The following is a 17,821-nucleotide window of genomic DNA, read 5'->3' on the forward strand; positions in this document are numbered from 1 at the left end:
CCCGTTTTGATTGACACCACATTCCACCAATAATGTTATGAAATGGCTTTTCCCGAGCCAATAATACCCAGAGAGCGACTTGAGCTCGTTTTGACATGCCCATATTCTTTCTGGAATATTTCTGACTGGTCAACTTGGAAACTAAATCTAAAGCCACAGATGTGCAGCCAACACCTGTCCTTATGACACTTACTTAACAGGTAGGTGTAACTTCCTGAAGTGTGGACGTGTCCCCACCAATATTTCCTGCATCTTTGTAACTCAGCTGCTCGCTGCATTCAAAGCATTAGCAGGTTAATTACCTGCAGGTATTTAAAATTCCTTTGTAAAACGTAAACGGTACGTCGGCTCAGTGTTGGACGTCACGTCACGACCTGCAGTGATTTTATAGATAAATTATGATTCCTCTTTTCCAAATGAAATTAAATAAACTTCCATTTCAGTCAAATGTGAAATTAAAGGCCTAAGAATTTAGACTTACAACATGAACAAAATATTTAATGTTGATGTTTTATTACCATTATTTATTTCTTAGGAAACTCTTATAGAAATAAGGAACATGAAAGATCCTCGAAGCAAATTGAAAACACTCATAAAGTTCTTAAAAACTCGTTGAAAATGTTTTTTAAATAAAAAATATAGAAGCACAAAAATTTCATCCACTCCCACAAACTTTATCCACTTCCACTGGAAAAGTTCTAGTTTCCAAATAATAAAAATAAAAGATCGCCGCGTCTCAAAGAACATTTTTACTGCCTCAAACTGCAAAGCACATTTTTTTCTGCAGCCGCTTTGATCTCATTGTTAAAAGGCGAACATCAGACGGGAGCCGAAGGGGAAAATTCAAAGCTCCAGTCGCTGCGTGGAAGGCAGAACTGGACACTGAAAAATGGAGTTAGTGTGAAACGGAGGAATTATTTTCTCAATAAACTCTTCATCAACATAAAATAATCAACCCAGAGACTCCATATGATGTGATATAGACCAGTGTTTTTGGTATTCCTGTGATACTGTGGGAAAACAGTTTACCTTAAGAAATCAACTCCTAGCACAGCTTTTTATAAATCCTATAACATCTAGACGACAACCACACAATCTGCACAACTACAACTCAAATATCAGAGAACCAACATTACTTAATCCCATCCTGTTTGCACGAATCCACTTACCTCTGCATGCCAAATGCTTAACGATGACTAACTATGTTTACTATGTTTTTTGGCTCAAAATCATTCTGAGAATTGAATCTGCTCAGTTCTGCCTATTCTGAGCTGGTTTAGAGCCTCCTGTCATTTCAGATCCAAATAAGCTTCTGCTGGCCCCCAACTCAACATTTACACTCACTCATGAAAATGACTGCCACTGATGCGTAATTATATAACCGTACATCTTTGAGAAGCAGAAGTGGAGCCTCCTGTACAACCAACAAGACTGTAACAAGGGGTTTCTGGAAGGCAAGGCAACAACAAACACTTGTCAGCACATACAGCGGTAGAACCAGCTGACCAAACGTGCTGGAGCTCAGTCTGGGTTGCTAGGTGACAGGTGGAATTCTGCTGCAGTTGCTAGGTAACGCTGCAGCGCCTCCTGATTTGTTACGTTACATTTCAGAGGTTTTAGAAACAGTTCTTTTTCCAGACAGCTATAAACTTTAACTTATTGTGTTTTTGTTTGTTTGTTTTTTTAACGATTAGCTTGTTTTCAGAAGCACTGGAGACCAAAATGGATGTATAAAAACTTACAAAATGTGAATGTTTGCATAATAGGTCCCCATTAAAACTGAAAGGAAAACTTTGAGCCTGGACTCACCTTTTGGTTAATTCAGCTAAAAATATTCTGACCAATTAGGGGAAACTCACAGACCAAAGATAATTCATGCCCAAAAGGTCAATTGATCCCCTAATATAAAAAGAAATACCAGATTATTCAAGTAAGACATTTGAATTAGTGCTTTTTAATCAATATTAAGGAATTATGTACCTAAAACAAGCTCAAATATTGTGTTGAAAAGTTACTTTTAAGTTAGTTTTGTCTTATTTAAGCAAATATCTTAATATTTAGTGTTTTTGCAGTGAGCTGCAGTGGAAACTGCAGCGATTCCAGCAGAAGCAGAGCTGAGTGATCAATGCAAGCAGGAGCAGCAGTGTGTAGGAGAGCAGCATGAATAGTTTCACATGTGAGTGAGAACTTGTCACTTCACAAGTACAGAGTCACTGAACACTGTGTCAGTAATCGTCCTTTACGATTCCCTCAGCGGTGCAGACGGAGGCGAGCGGCTTCACAAAGTTTCACATCTGCAGGTTTAAACAAATTAATGCAAGAGCTGTTGAATTTTTTTTTTTGTCTTTTAGCTCCTTTTTTCGCTTTGCCTTCGTGTTTCTCCGCCGCCTCCTGCTCTGCAGGGTAAAAGGAGCCTGAATGAAACGCAGCGAGGCTCATCAGGCTCCAGCTGACGTCCTGCTGCTGCAGATATCACACCCAGACTCGCTTCGCATGCCGCTCTTTTCCCACCACCCTGTAAGACTCCCTGCGGTGACAAGTAAGAACGCTTTTCCACGCTCTGAGAAACGAGGAGGGAGGGGGGAAGCATGCCGCTGGTGGCAGCAAAGGTAGAGACTTTTAATCTGCTCACCTACGCAGAAAACTGGGTCGGGAAAATGTTCCCAGAAGAAGAAACATTTGGTAAAAACATTTACAGTATTAATAAAGATAAAATATACAGATTTAGTCTCCTTAGAGATCCTGTTTCTGTCATCATCAAACTAATTTTAATAAAAATAAATCTGAGTACAAAAAAATGTTTTCAAATCATGATTTATCTCTTTAAGTGGAAAAATATATTCAAATAAAATTAGGAAAAATAAAAATAATTCTGTGGCTGCGCCACTGTGGCTGCACAGTGGCGCAGTTGGTAGAGCTGTTGCCTTGCAGCAAGAAGGTTCTGGGTTCGATTCCCGGCCTGGGATCTTTCTGCATGGAGTCTCCATGTTCTCCCTGTGCATGGTGGGTTTTCTCCGGGTACTCCGGTTTCCTCCCACAGTCCAAAAACATGACAGTCAGGTTAATTGGTCTCTCCAAATTGTCCCTAGGTGTGAGTGTGTGTGTGCATGGTTGTGTGTATCTGTGTTGCCCTGTGACAGACTGGCAACCTGTCCAGGTGACCCCGCCTCTCGCCCGGAACGTTAGCTGGAGAGGAACCAGCAACCCTCCCGACCCCACTGAGGGACAAGGGTGAAAGAAAATGGATGGATGGATGGAAAAATAATTCCCTCCTTTTTTAATAGATAATTACAAATACTATTTTACAATCACTTAAAGGGGCAGTAGCATGAAAATTCACTTTTTATAAAGTTATTCCCTCATCAAAAACACACCTGGAGTGTCGCTTTGATTTTTTTCATGCATGTTAGAGAAATCCTTTAATCTCCATGGCAACCATTTAGCTGAGCAAATGCCTCGGTGGACGAAGCCCCGCCTTCAGAGCTGCAGTTTCCAAGCTTCCAACTCTCCCGCTCAGCTCCTTCAGACTAGCCAGCAGCAATTAGCAAACAGCTGCTGAGCTCATTATAGGAGCTGCGTCTCAGTGAAACGCTGATAAAAACGTTGTTAAAGGGTTAATACAGGAGCCATGTTGTGATGAAGGCGGAGCTTCAGAAAGAGCAGGAGTTTCTTAAAAAGACAGAGACCCAATTTCAAGCAATCAATTTGAGAAGTCAAATTTCTTTTAAGTTATATCTGATATAAACATAGTTGGATAGTAACTACTTACATTTACTTGAGTAACCTTTTATTTATTTACTTTTAGGAGTATTTTTACTACGCTGTACTTTGAGTAACTTTATTATGAAGTATTTCTTCTCTTACTTGAGTAAAATTTCTGTATTTTCTACCCTCTAAATGAAAAACAAACAAATTTTAACCAGAAATTCACCAGACACAGACACACACCTGCAGTTTCTGTTAAAGTTTCTAAAGTTTTTTACTTATTTGGAAACATTTTTCTTTTGCCTGATTTTATTATTTTATGTTACTTATATGAATTATTGTCATTTTGGTCCTTAAAATAAAAACATTTCCATTTAACTTCATATTTTGGTCCGTCTGGTGATGTAATTGTTAAATATTAAATGACTGATAATTTGATCAGTTATACTTGACTAGACTTTTTACCAAATACTTTTTACTTTTACTTGAATAAAGTTATGTTGAAGTAGTAACGGGTTGAGTACAACTTGGAAATTAATAAGAAAGCTGAAAATAACTGGAAATATGTTTTAAAACTCTCTGAACGAAGCACCAGAGCAGAATGACTTACATATTCGCATGAAGACGTGGGGATAATCTAGTATCTCTTCTCTTGTGCTGAAATAATTAACTTCTTGCAACTGAAGTTTTCCATGTGAATTATTAAAAACATTTTCAAAAGTTTTAATTGGATTTCCTTTGCAGAGCAGAAAAAGTTCCAAGTGCATCTATTCTCAGCGAGTCGTGTTTCCATTTCTGGAAGTAGATGTCGCTTCTGAATTATTAAAACTTGCTGTTTTATTATCACAGCTGAAAGCACCAACTAATTTTGTGTAATCTGTAATCTGACGGGTTTTTTTTTGTGTGTGTGGCTGACAGACTGACTTGTTGGGCCGGTGGTCCGGGATGGTCCGGTCCAGAGAGATCCTGTCGCTCAGGTAGGCGTTGTAGCCGTACTTCTCCTTCAGGTACTTGGCGTCGTTCTCCTCCAGCGGGGAAAGCGTGGCGGCCAGGCCGCCTTTCCCGCGACCGCCGAAGCCCTCGATCAGGCCCAGGGACTTGGACAGACCTGTTGGACCGAGACGAACCTTCAGGTTGAACGGATTCACGAGAGTTCAAAGGTTACAAACCGCATGGCGAAACGTCAGCATGAACTTCACTGATAAACAGAATCACTGAAATCTGTTCCAGTGGCCAGAAGAAAAGCCTTTGTCTTTGTGGAGGAAGAAGAAAACTGGTTAGATGAGAGCAAAATGAAACTTCCTGACCACAACAAAACATTAGATGTAGAGGAAAAATTTTAACTGTGACCCTACAGGTGGTGGCAGCATCATGCTGTGGGAATGTGTAGCAACAGAAGCTAATTATAATTGATGCAAAGATGGATGAAGGTAAATAATCCTGGATGAAAACTTGCAAAAGACTGAAGGGAAGCTTTGCCTTTCAATGGAATGGTGTAGATTTATGTGTGAGAATGGCCTAGTCATAGCCCAGATGTAAATCCAACAGAGAATCTGTGTTTCACATTGATATGAACAGATGCTTCCCATCTACTCAGCCTGGGATTTGGCTGTTTAGAGAAGAGGAAAGGGAAATAGTTTCAGTACGCTGCAATTATTTTATAATTTTTTTATGATTAATCGATTAATCAGATTTAAAACATTTAACCGCTTTTTATTTAACCACTTAAGTCTTTTACACACAATATCTGAAATACATAGGAAGATGCAAAAAGGAAATAAATAAATTAGTTTTTTGGAAAGTGAAGCAAATTTTTTCCCTAAAAATGCAAAAAATAGATAAGCTGCACAGTGGCGCAGTTGGTAGAGCTGTTGCCTTACAGCACGAAGGTTCTGGGTTCGATTCCCGGCCCCKGTCTTTCTGCATGGAGTTTGCATGTTCTCCCTGTGCATGGTGGGTTTTCTCCTGGTACTCCGGTTTCCTCCCACAGTCCAAAAACATGACTGTCAGGTTAATTGGCCTCTCTAAATTGTCCCTAGGTGTGTGTGTGTGTGTGTGTGTGTGTGCATGGTTGTGTGTCTCTGTGTTGCCCTGCGACAGACTGGCGACCTGTCCAGGTGACCCCGGAACGTTAGCTGGAGAGGCACCAGCAACCCTCCCGACCCCACTAAGGGACAAGGGTGAAAGAAAATGGATGGATGGATATGAAACTGCAGCTAAAAATATACTGAATATTGATCGATTGATTTTTTTTTTTTTGGTTAATAATTTGATATTAATAGGTGCTTAGTAGGATTTATTTAAAATTTTTTTTGCAGAATTTGAATCAGGTGAAGCTAAACCTGCGCCTTTAGGAGTATTTTCAAACAATTTACTTTTTAAATCTAAAAATGCTAAATATATTTATTCTTACTTCAGTTTTTTTTTTTTTTATCAAATGTCCATTTTAGAGTCTGCATACTTCAGTTAATCAATCACTAAATTAGCTGGTGATTACTTTAATAGTCGATTAATCAAGATTATTTAGATTAATCGTTTCAGCCGTATGTTCTAAAGTCTCCAAAAAGTGAAAAAGAAAGGATATTAATTGGCTTACAGGTGTCGGGGTTTTACTTCCCAGGTGTTTTGTGATGACATCTGAGTGGAAATGTTTTCGTTACCGTTAAGCTGCCGGTACACCACATCCTCCAGCGAGCTGAGCCTCTTCAGCAGCACCTCGTGGCTCACGCTGGGCCCCTGCACCGTCCCGTTGGCCCCGGGCCGCCTCCCGTCAGCCGGAGCCTCCGGACCGGCCGCCTGCACGCTGCGGGTGTTGCACTTGGCCCAGAAGGTCATGAACCCTGCGACCGCCAGCACGTTGAGCAGCAGTAACACCCTCCATCTTCTGAAGACAAAAGCCATGAAAAAGAGTTCGGGCGCTGGTTTGTTTTGGGTTTTTAGGGTGGGCGGAAGGTCAGGGGATGGTCAGCGGCGATCTGGAGGCTGCAGGGATGTCTCACCGGGTAACATCAGCTGGACGGAAAGCCGCAGGGAAGCTTGAGCAACCAGAGCCAGCAGTGCGCCGATGAGAAGACGATTTATCCGCCGCTTTGCTGTCGGACTCCGGGGTTATTTCAGGCTGCATGTCGCTCTGCTGGAGCAATCCGGGGCGCCGTCCGCCGCCTCTGCGTTTGAAATCATCCTCTGAAGATGTGAGACAAAGACAGCAGTGTGTGCGGAGCGCAGAAAGCAGATGAATAATTTAGGAGAACGGAAAATATCCGCGCTTTTCTGCTGGGGTTCCTCTCCCTTCGCGTCCGACAGAAGTCGGCAGTGATGCGACTGAGATGCTGACAGATGCTTCAGGGAAATCCTTCTGAAGGTCCAGCCAGCATCTCCTCCTCCTCCCTTCCTGCTCTTCCTCCTTCGGCCGTTTATCACTATCAGATGCGCGGATGGTGAGGAGCTCTCTGCGCTCGGAGATGCAGCAGCGGCGGCATCCTCTGAGAAATTCACTCCGGAAACCGGCAGCAGCCAAAACAGGAGCACAAAATTAAAGCGACCTTCTTTCTTTTTCTTTCTCTTCACATTTTGTCCCTCCAGTCCTCCCAGCACATAACGCCTTCCTGTTATTCCTCGCCCTCTTCTTGTTTATTGCGGCTGTTTATTTCCTCGTGTTCTCCTTTTATCGGGCTTCTGGACTCGATTTCCCTTCGCAGCAGCAGGTCGGGGAGGGGGGAGGTGTCTGGTCAAATTAAACTGAGAGAGAGAAAAAAAATACTGTTCTTAGAGAAACTTAGACTCCAATATTAAAGATAATCCAAGCCAGGGGTCTTCAAAGTGAGGCTCGGGGGCCGTTTGCGGACACTGGAGTGATTTTATGTGGCCTCCAGCTGCAGAAAATTAACCCCAGAGGAAACAACTTCAACATATTTTTACTCAAGTAAAAAAGTATTTGGTAAAAAGTCAAGTCAAGAACTGAGTAACTGATCAAATTATCAGTCATTTAATATTTAAAAATTGCATCATCAGATGGACCAAATATAAAGTTAAGTGGAGATTCTGGTATTTTAAGGACCAAAATGACAATAATTCATAAAAGTAATAAAAAAATAACAAAATCAGGCAAAAGAAAATTTTCCAAATCAGTTTCTTTCAATAAAAAACTTCCGAAACTTTTAACAGAAACTGCAGGTGTGTGTCTTGAGTCTGGTGGATTTCTGGTTAAAACATGTTTGTTTTTCATTCAGCGGAAAGAAAATCCAGAAATTTTACTCAAGTAAGAGCAGAAATACTTCACAGTAAAGTTACTCAAGCAAACGTATAAGTAAAAATACTGCTAAAAGTACATTTTTACCAAAAACATTACTCAAGCAAATGAAACTGAGTAAATGTAACTAGTTACTACGGCACTCTGTTTATAAAGAACATAGAATCTTGTTTTAAATCAGTAATTCTTAAATATTGATGAAAAAGTTCTACAAGACATTTTTCCCAAGTTATAAGTCAGATAATTGGCCAGTGGAACTCGAACTGGGTTGCTAGGTAACGGACGGGGCTTGGCTGGGGTTGCTAGGTAACGGTCTGGGCTTGGCTGGGGTTGCTAGGTAACGCCGGAATATTCTACCAGAGGCGCTAGAACTGTTTCACAAACATTCAAGAATTATTTACTTAAAACAAACTCCCATTTACTGTAACATTACTTGTAAGCTAGTTTTGTCTTATTTCAGTACATTTTTATTGGAAACTAGATAAACTAAAAGTAATTTATTAAATGCAACTGGCTGCTACCGAGCTCTGCACACGAGCCGTTTCATTTTCAGGTGTAAAGGTAACACTGGAGCCGTTCCTCGGACTCAACGCGGCGAAACGTTGGCTTCCCTGCAGAAGTGGGTCATCCGGCCTGAACCAGAATCAGAGAGAATCACCAACTGTGATCCAAAGGAAACTGTGGCGCAAAGACACAGAGCGTCTGAGTGAGGAGGAGGAGGAGAAGGAGGAGGAGGAGGAGGAGGAGAAGCGGAGTGAGATCAAAACCTTCGCTTTGGTCTGGGACACGAATCCAGAGATGAACTGAGAGAGAAAAACACGAACAGGCAGCAAAGAGAGGCGAGAGAGAGAGAGACGGGAGAAAAATCCTCAAGCAATAACGAGAAGAAAGGAGGAAAGGGAGGGAGAGGAAGAGTAGATGTGAGCTGATATTTATCTCATCTCTTCAGCCTCTCCAATAGGAAAGGTCAAGAGGTCGCGGCTCGGTGCTGAGCTGAATCCATTTCTGTGAGCGTCAGTCAGGTGAGGCGAGCTTCACGCTCCTGCAGCAAACCGTTTACACGTGATCAGACCAGGAACGTGAAGCTGCACCACCACAGGGGGGCGCACTGTAAAAACTGAAACTCCCACCACGGAGTCTCTGCTCTTTCCCCAGAGAAAATGTCTCTCAACACTTTAAATACATATAAAACAAAGTCTCTGATCCCGTCTCTCCAACGGGATCAGAGACGGTGAGCAGCATGTGCAGAGCAGAGCCAGGCTGCTGCCAAAACATCCATCTTCTTTACACCCTTGTCCCTTAGTGGGGTCGGGAGGGTTGCTGGTGCCCATCTTCAGCTAACGTTCCGGGCGAGAGGCGGGGTCACCTGGACAGGTGGCCAGTCTGTCACAGGGCAACACAGAGACACACAACCATGCACACACCTAGGGGCAATTTGGAGAGGCCAATTAACCTGACAGTCATGTTTTTGGACTGTGGGAGGAAACCGGAGTACCTGGAGAAAACCCACCATGCACAGGGAGAACATGGAAACTCCATGCAGAAAGACCGGGAATCGAACCCAGAACCTTCGTGCTGTAAGGCAACAGCTCTACCAACTGCGCCACTGTGCAGCCAGCCAAAAACATTTGATCTGTCCATCAGAGAGGAGGAAATCAGCTGAAATATTGTCTTTGGAGATCTAGCAGACAGGCACCCCCTCAGTTTAAACCAACCTGACAGGAAGACTGTCATGGCCGACAAGCTGGAAGCCATGAACTGTGACTGCTTCCAATTATTTGAGATTATTTTACAGCCGTCGTTTCTGTGTGTTTTTCACAAGATTAAAGTTTTTGTCAAAATATGTTGAAGTATTCAGTAACTTTAAAAATTAATTATTCAAAGTTGCTCATTTGTGTCACAATCAATACAAACTGAGCTGTTCAATTCTTCCATGTTTCAATAAAAAATTTTTAAAAATACTCAGTTTAACCAACATGTCGAGAACATCCATATGGAGCTAAATTGGGGCCAAAGTTTTTCAAAGAAAAAAAAAAAGAATGAATGAAAAACCGTTGAATATGAAAAGTAGTTTAACACTTTTTTTTTCAGATTCAAATTAAATCAATGTGAGACTTTGCTACTGCAAAACGAGATTTATTCTAATACCTTTGCACACATTTACAAAGTCAGACACAAAGCACAAGATGGGGCAACGGCGGCCAAATCCTTTGAGAACTCATGAACAGCCAGGAGATAGAAAAAACTATAAAACAAGTTCAAAAGACAGAAAAAAGTCACATATTTCTGAGTTTGAAGTCATTTTTTTCTACAAAAACCAGAAATTTCAGAAATAAGTCAGAAATTTCTGCTATTTTTTAACTTTTCAAACTCAGAAATTTTAGTTTTTCTAGAAAATTTGAGACAGATCTCAGAATTAGTTTTTTTTCCTCAGACATTTATTCCTCCGTTTCTTTGTTTTCTACATCATATCCGTCTGTCTCAGACAGTCTGACATGAAACTGGAAAATGTTTGATGATTTTTATAAGCAAACTGTATAAAACCAACCAGAGTTCAGTTCAAGCTAAAAAGAAACGGAAATCTTCTTTTCACTTTTACCTCCAAACTCCGTCCTGCAGTCGAAGCTCAGAATCTTTTCGTCTTCTGGTTTTATAAAACACACAAACTCAAGAATCTTCTCTCTTTGGCTCATTAATGACAGATTCAGGGAAGAACAGAAGGTGGTGGAAACGTTTGATCGCTTTATTCAGATCAATCCTCCTTCTTCCACCAAAACCTCCGTCTTCTTCTTCTACTTCCTGGGTCAGAGTTCAGCTGTCGAACCGCCTCATCCTCCTCCACCTCCACCTCGTCTCTTCGGCCCTGAAATCATCGGAGGAGTCCCGATGTGGACGACCTCGACTGATGTGGCCTCGTCCTGAGAAAATGAGCAGGAAGTAACGCCAGGTGCGTTTCTCTCAGAGGTCAGAGTTCAGAGCGCCTCACCTCGGTCGTGCAGACTGTTTCTGATCGCCGCCTCCAGCTGCTGCTCCTCCGTCAGCCCGCCGGTGTACGACGCCGTGTGGTAACCTGGGGGGTCCTGAAGGTATCCAGGGTAAACTCCACTACGGCCAGCATAACCTGAGCGTGTGAGGGAGCGAGGGCCAAGGCAAGAAAACGATCAATAAAAGACAAAGTTATGAGAAAAAGTCCTAAAATATTCAGAGAAAACGTCAAAATTAAGAGAATAAAATCGTAATATCACAAAAATGGAAGTCAAAAAGTAATAAAATTACTAAATTAAACTCTTAGTAGAGTAACGTTTCAAAAGAATAAAGATAAAATTGCAAAAACAAAGTCGGAATAATATGAGAATAAATTTATAATATTAAATCAATGAAAGTCAAACAAAAATAAAGTTATAAAATTATCAGATTAAAGTTGAAATAATACGAGAATAAAATGATAAAATTAGCAGCACAGAGTTAGAAATTCACAAAAAAAGACAGAAAATTATGAGAATAAAATCATAATAATTTGCTAATTAAGTCAATAAATATTAAAGTTATAGAATAAAGTCACAATATTACCACTTTACTCTAATATTGTGACTTTATTTTTATATCTTATGAAATATTTCCCAGCATGCTCCGGTACCTGATGTGCCGGCAGATCTGTAGTAGTTGCGATGTGATCCGTGTTCGTTTGGTGCAAACAAATCTGGAGAAACACAGAAGAATCCAGTGATACCAGTAAGTTACTGTTAGATCTGTAACTTAAAGACCCGGTTATGGTAAACGACTTCTATCCATCCATCCATCCATTTTCTTGCTTTTCCCTCAGTGGGGTCAGGAGGGTTGCTGGTGCCTATCTCCAGCCAACGTTTCGGGCGAGAGGTGGGGTCACCCTGGACAGGTCGCCAGTCTGTCGCAGGGCAACACAGAGACACACAGGACACACAACCATGCACACTCACACCTAGGGGCAATTTAGACAGACCAGTTAACCTGACAGTCATGTTTTTGGACTGTGGGAGGAAACCGGAGTACCTGGAGAAAACCCACCATGCACAGGGAGAACATGGAGACTCCATGCAGAAAGACCGGGAATCGAACCCAGAACCTTCTTGCTGCAAGGCAACAGCTCTACCAACTGCGCCACTGTGCAGCCCGTAAACGACTTCTAATCAAATGAATTTAAAACTGGACATATTGAAGAAGTGATGCGTTTCGGTCTCTGAATGAAGTCACACCTGCACATTTCCTCATGATTCTGTTGAGCGGTCCGGACGTGTAGAGCAAACCCACCAGGATTCCTGCCAGGTGACCCACAAACGAAGTCCTGGAGGAGCAGCAGACACGGATCAATCAATCAATCAATCAATCAATCAATCAATCAATCAATCAATGGATTCAGCAACAGGGCGTTTCAAAGTGCATCAGAAAAACACAAAAATCAACAATCCAAACATTGTTAAATGTCTTTATCACACATTAAAATGTTGGTTAATGTTTCATTTGTTGTGTTTCAAAAGCAGCTCTGAACATTTGGGTTTTTATTCCAGATTCAAAGGAACTCAGTGTTTCGGCTGTTTTTCAGTTTTCCTGTTCCAGATCTGTGGTGCATAGAAGCTGGATGCAGCTTCTCCGTGTTTGGTTCTGGGAATCAAACACTTCCTGGATTTAACGGGACATTTCACAGCATTACACTGCAAACACTAAATGTTACCAAGTCATTTTACTCTCATTTTACTGCAAATATCAAAATAAGACTAAACTAATTCACAAGTGACTTATCAGCAAAATATATGAGCTTGTTTTGAGTCAATAATTACTTAATATTGATTAAAAAAGTGAAATATTCTGCAAATGGATCAAACAAATGCAATAAAAACTTGTTTTAATAGCTCACCTGGTTTAATAAAAGTTGAATAAAATGTTATCTTTATATTGTCTCCATGCTAAGCTAATTGAGAAAAAGTCTCCTTTTCAAAATAAAACCCTTGTAATAAAAAAAATTCAAAAAATTTCATGGAATAATTGCATTAAATTTCAACAATTCATCAGAATAATCGATAGATTACTAAAATAATCTTTAGCTGCAGCTGTAATTAGTAGAAATGATTTTTCTTGTCATTCAGTTATAAACTGAGCTTTTTTTAATAACAAATATAACAAACAATAAAAGAAAATATATATTTTTGCACAATTTTTATACATTTCTTTATGTTTAGACCTAAACATTGAAATTAAATTACTCTTTTGAAATGATAAACGTTTAACAATAGATATTTATCAAAAACAATGAGCTGTTTTTATTAAAATGTCAGTTTAGATTTTTTACTAAATGGTCTAAATTTACAACACGTGAAAGAGCTCCATCTAGTGGATGAAATCCAACTGCGGTTAATAAAAAAAGCATCTTTAGTGCAGCATTATGCTTAGATTAATTAATAAGTAATAAACTGGACATAAACTAGTGGAAAAATGGAACTTAAAGAGTTTCAGATTTATAAAATTGAGAGTTAAAGTGAGGAAAAAAAGCTTTGTTAATGATTATAAAGCTGTTCAAACTGGTTTTACTGGGATTTAAAAGCATCTTTAGGAGCCTAATCTGGGAAGCGGCTCTGGAATCCAGGATGCTTTCTTTTAAACTCACCCAGGTGCCGTTATGTGGATCAGAACGAGCTCCACCCAGCTGGCGTAGCGGCTAGGGAGCGGCAGCCCCATCAGGTAAACCACGCGTCCAGGGTGGTAGTGGTTATTCAGCACCTTCAGCGCAAACAGCACACCTGGAAATAAAGCATAAAAACAAAACAGTGAAGACGACCCAAACCTTTCCACTCAGAAACCCGGAGATCTGCTCGTACCAGAGAAGCCGACAGCGCAGGCCCGGCTGTGGGACTGGTCGTCGGCTAGCTCGGTTAGCAGCGCCTCCAGCAGCAGGTACACCGCCCCGGTGAGCACGGAGAAGACGGACAGAACGTAGAGGAACCAGGCTGCGCCCAGCCGCCGCTCCAGGTTCATCCCCTTCCACAGCAGAGACACCATGTTGAAGTACAGATGCCAGTCGTCGGCGTGGTGGAACGGCGCCAGGAGCAGCCGCCGCCAGTCGCCCTTCCAGTACGCCTGCTGGACGCTCACACAGGCCTGGGAAAAAACAAAACAAATTAAGGATGCACCTTCTGAGGTATCGGCCGATCTGACGCAGAAAAACAGCCGGACTGACTTTTTAAACAGACATGAATGTGATGAATTACACATTTATTTGGTAACTTTGCACCAATACAGAATTAATACAGATATTAATATCGGATCAGTGCGTTTCTATTAGAAATCATGCAAAATGGTGACTATTTCTGTCAACTGAACCACCAGGCATAATTTAGTAAATGAAAAAAGTAAACATAGCTTTGCTCTTACATGTTTGGATGTGTGCATTGGTTATTTACCCTCAGGAGCGGAGCTGCTGGGAAGAGGTAAAGGTAAACGTTGATGGCCAGGAAAGCCAGGGTGACAGGTGGAATGCTGTCCAGGCCCACGTGGAGCAGCTGGGAGCCCAGCATCAGCAGGCCCAGATGGGACGACCTCGACCTCCTGTTCATCCTGAAACCCGCCTGACAGGAGGCAGCAACACGACTTCAGCCATGGCTGACGTTACCAACCAGACAGACAGATCAGAGCAGGCGCTCTTTAAGGAAGCTTTCACACCAAAGAGTTCGGTAAACTCGGTTTGAATGGGGACCAAAACTGAAATCTGCAAACTCTTAAAAATTAAAAACAGCCTTGGAAAGCTAAAAGTCACACTGTCAACATGTTTTGTTACGTAAATCTGGGACATTTTGACAAGACAGAATACAGTATCACATTCAGAATGTTATAATTCAAGATATCTGAAATCAAAAAATATCTCATTCGGAGACATTTTAAAAAGGAACTTTGACTAGGACTGTCACAATAACAAATTTATACTGGACGATAAATTGTCCCAGAAGTTATTCCAATAAACGATACTATTGAGACTATTTTAAGTACATTTTAAATTCTAATGAGCATTTAACACTGGAACTGGTATATAAATTAAATATCCAAAATATACAACAAAAATAACAAATAAAATAAATTATGAAGTTTATGTTTAACAAAATGATCATTTAAAAAAAACGAGCTAAAGACTTTTGCCATCCAGTTTTTAATGATTTGATTGAATTCATTTTAATTTATCATGCGATTGATTTTAAAACTAATCTCTAAGTTAGTTTTGCTGAGTCATTATTATCTTTCATCTGAAATTTAATTTGCTTGTTCAAACTTATAAATCACCAGTCTAAACATACATTTAAGATACTTTTAATTGGAATTATGACAAATCAGATCAAAAAGTGGGTCATTTCAAACTGGCTTTGATTCTGTAGTCACAATTTAAACAGCTTAAAGTAAAACGTTACTTATACAAGTCAGAACGTAATTAGACAAATAGGTATTGTGTGTAGTCAAAATACAATTAGATGTCTTAATTAATACATTTAGTCATAAACTAATGTCAAATATTTGAAATGTAAGTGTGGTGAAACCGATTTTACGTTAAAACGGCCGGATATATCCATTTATTGTAATGTTTTCCTTTACGGCAGAAGAATTTTTTAGTTTATCAAAACTTTGGTGTACAACCACTTTGGACAAACACACTCACAAATGAGCGGTTTTAAAAATATTAACTCGGTCTAACAATATATTGTTGATATTTCTTCCTCTCATTTTCTTAAACCGCTTTTTTCTGCGCATAAACGGGAACATAAAAGTGAGTTGTACTCACAGCGAGTTCAGCTTGTCCTGTTTTGAAGGCGCTGGCTTCGGCTAATGCTAACCCCGCTAACAGTGAAGTTAGCTTCCGGTTTAAAGCGGCTTTTCACCATAAAAGACCGAGAGGAAACTTAACACAGACCGACTGAGTGAAGTTTAGCTAATAAACTTCTCGGCCACACGTCAGAACGGTTTATTTCTCCGGGTTTCATCATCGCTTCTAGCACTTAACTAGCAGCGGGTGGAGTTAGGAATGGTCACGTGACAATAACAACGCTACGTAACGGCGCATGCGCATTACGGAGTTTAGGGTGGGTGTTGATGACGTCAATTCAAAACGTGCGTAACCGTAAATAGTTTGTGGAGATCCCGAAAAACAACGCGAGTTCTTTACCATTGAAGTTAACATAATTAGCGGCAATATGAATAACTGAAAAATAGATATCATGTTTAAACTCAATTAATAAAAGTTTAATAATATACTAACTTTGACAAAGTTTTGTGTTTTGTTTGAAACACAAAACAAAAACTATTGATAGAATGAATTTTACTTATTTTTATTTAATTTGTTTATTTAGAAATTCTAATTCATTTTAATACAGTGTATTTAATAAAATATGTTTTATTTATTTTAATGTTTCTGTCCCTTTTTATTTCTTATTTATGTAGCAACAGGTAGTTCAAAAATACCTTTTATAAAACAAAAGGAAACTTTACAGTGCCAAAATAAAGAGAAGCAATGATAAAGTAATTGTAATTGTAATTCAGACCAGAATTAACATATTTTCCAGGTATTAATCCAGTCAGTGTACAAGATGTGTGTATTTGTGCATAGAAAACGCAAAGAAGCTATTTGCATGAAATTACAAAGACTCTTCAGGTGTCAAGAGATGTGTAAATAAAGGCAGGAGTGTTGGAAAAACTACACAAATATCAACAGGGATGCAAAACATCTCTTGAGTTTGTTGGGAGCAGTGCTGCTGGGAGCAAGGATCAGCGATAACGCTCCTATGTGCACCTTGGATGCAGTAATCTGTCCCAGAAGAAGCTGTCTAAATAATTTAACCTTCAAAATATAGGATTTAACATAAGTTAAACTTTTGACATATAGAGAAATGATTATAGTTAATTGAAAATAAACTAATTTTGTTTTATTTTAGTTCATTCATTCATTCATTCATTGGCGCTCCCTAATCAATTTAAAATAGGAGTAGCGGCTGCTTCTACATGAATTATTAAGGAACAAAACCACAATACCGAGATGACATTTCGCCTCTCAGAGACTGAAACCTCACTCCGCTGTATGTTACGTAATTTGGACGCTCACCTTTTCAAGGCCCTGTTTACACGACAACAATTTCTGGTGAAAATGGAAGAGTTTTGTTGTGTTTGTAGTGTACATTTACATGAAACCACCGGATGCTTTCTTTGACAATCGGCACAGTTTGAAAACCGGTTCCAGAGTGCAAAGTTTCTAAAACGTACCGGTGTCCGTTGTCTTGTAAACATCATACAAGTCTTAACCTTCTCTGCCTCCAATGATCAAGCAGCTGAGCTGGCGGAGAAGCTGTTGCTATAGAAACAGTGACAGGGAGGGTAGACAGAGGAAGGCATTTCCGTAAGCTAACCGTGGTTAACGAGGGAAACCGGAAATGGAATGGTCGGATTTTCGAAATAAAACCTTTCTGATTATGTGAATGAAATTGCAACCAAATGATTAGAAAATGAAATCTATTAGAAACACAATAACATTTTTGAAAAACACCTTAAATGTGTGTGTGTATATATATATATATATATATATGGTACAATCCCCTCTTTTAATCACTTGAAACTATGTAATATTTTATATTAATCTCATATATTTCATTTTATTACCATTATTATTTACTTATTTATTCATTTCATGCAGCAGGACTGTTCATTTGGCCTTTTTCTCACAAGCAACTTTTCCACATGTAGCTTGTTTGATGAATTTGACGGGCAGACAATTAGAAAATGATTAAGTTATTTTAATTTATATTTTAATTAAAAGAGAATTGAAAGCAGAAAACAAAAATTATGATGAGAAATTTAAGATAAAAA

General features: G+C 39.8%; 2 protein-coding genes across 5 annotated transcripts in view; both read right to left on the reverse strand.

The window, feature by feature from the left end:
- The window catches only part of galnt17 (polypeptide N-acetylgalactosaminyltransferase 17), a 34,210-nt gene extending 23,567 nt beyond the window's left edge, over positions 1–10,643 (reverse strand). Inside the window, exons 1-4 of the mRNA XM_008426561.2 lie at positions 10,554–10,643; positions 6,705–7,443; positions 6,366–6,589; positions 4,630–4,813 (exon numbers count right to left, since the gene is read on the reverse strand). Of these exons, the coding sequence (XP_008424783.1) occupies positions 4,630–4,813; positions 6,366–6,589; positions 6,705–6,829 (533 nt within the window). The 5' untranslated portion in view covers positions 6,830–7,443; positions 10,554–10,643. The remainder of the gene's footprint in view (positions 1–4,629; positions 4,814–6,365; positions 6,590–6,704; positions 7,444–10,553) is intronic.
- A 40-nt stretch (positions 10,644–10,683) lies between these two features.
- rhbdd1 (rhomboid domain containing 1) lies at positions 10,684–17,325 on the reverse strand. Of its 4 annotated transcripts, none has more exons than XM_008426562.1 (8): positions 17,222–17,325; positions 14,386–14,550; positions 13,804–14,083; positions 13,593–13,725; positions 12,187–12,275; positions 11,592–11,654; positions 10,941–11,075; positions 10,684–10,872 (listed from the first exon to the last, which is right to left on the reverse strand). In XM_008426562.1, the coding sequence occupies exons 1-8, from the start codon at positions 17,246–17,248 to the stop codon at positions 10,766–10,768; spliced, it is 999 nt and encodes a 332-aa protein (XP_008424784.1). In that variant the 5' UTR covers positions 17,249–17,325; the 3' UTR covers positions 10,684–10,765. The 4 variants fall into 4 exon arrangements, with proteins under 4 accessions (XP_008424784.1, XP_008424785.1, XP_008424786.1 ...); XM_008426563.2 differs by lacking the exon at positions 17,222–17,325 and adding an exon at positions 15,750–16,012; XM_008426564.2 differs by lacking the exon at positions 17,222–17,325 and adding an exon at positions 15,750–16,012 and having other exon boundaries at positions 14,386–14,584.
- Positions 17,326–17,821: the final 496 nt, after the last annotated feature.

The sequence above is a fragment of the Poecilia reticulata genome, linkage group LG13 (genome assembly GCF_000633615.1).
Source record: "Poecilia reticulata strain Guanapo linkage group LG13, Guppy_female_1.0+MT, whole genome shotgun sequence".
Lineage (NCBI taxonomy): Eukaryota > Metazoa > Chordata > Actinopteri > Cyprinodontiformes > Poeciliidae > Poecilia > Poecilia reticulata.

What these genes read in the sequence shown, in the direction of transcription:
- rhbdd1 (XM_008426562.1), bottom strand. Translation starts at nt 17,248, where the DNA reads ATGATGTTTACAAGACAACGGACACCG. An exon ending in TTACAAGACAACGGACACCG is followed by an intron (nt 14,551 to 17,221) that starts GTACGTTTTAGA and finishes GCCTCCTGTCAG; the next exon opens with GCGGGTTTCAGGATGAACAG. An exon ending in CAGATCTGCCGGCACATCAG is followed by an intron (nt 11,076 to 11,591) that starts GTACCGGAGCAT and finishes TCACACGCTCAG; the next exon opens with GTTATGCTGGCCGTAGTGGA.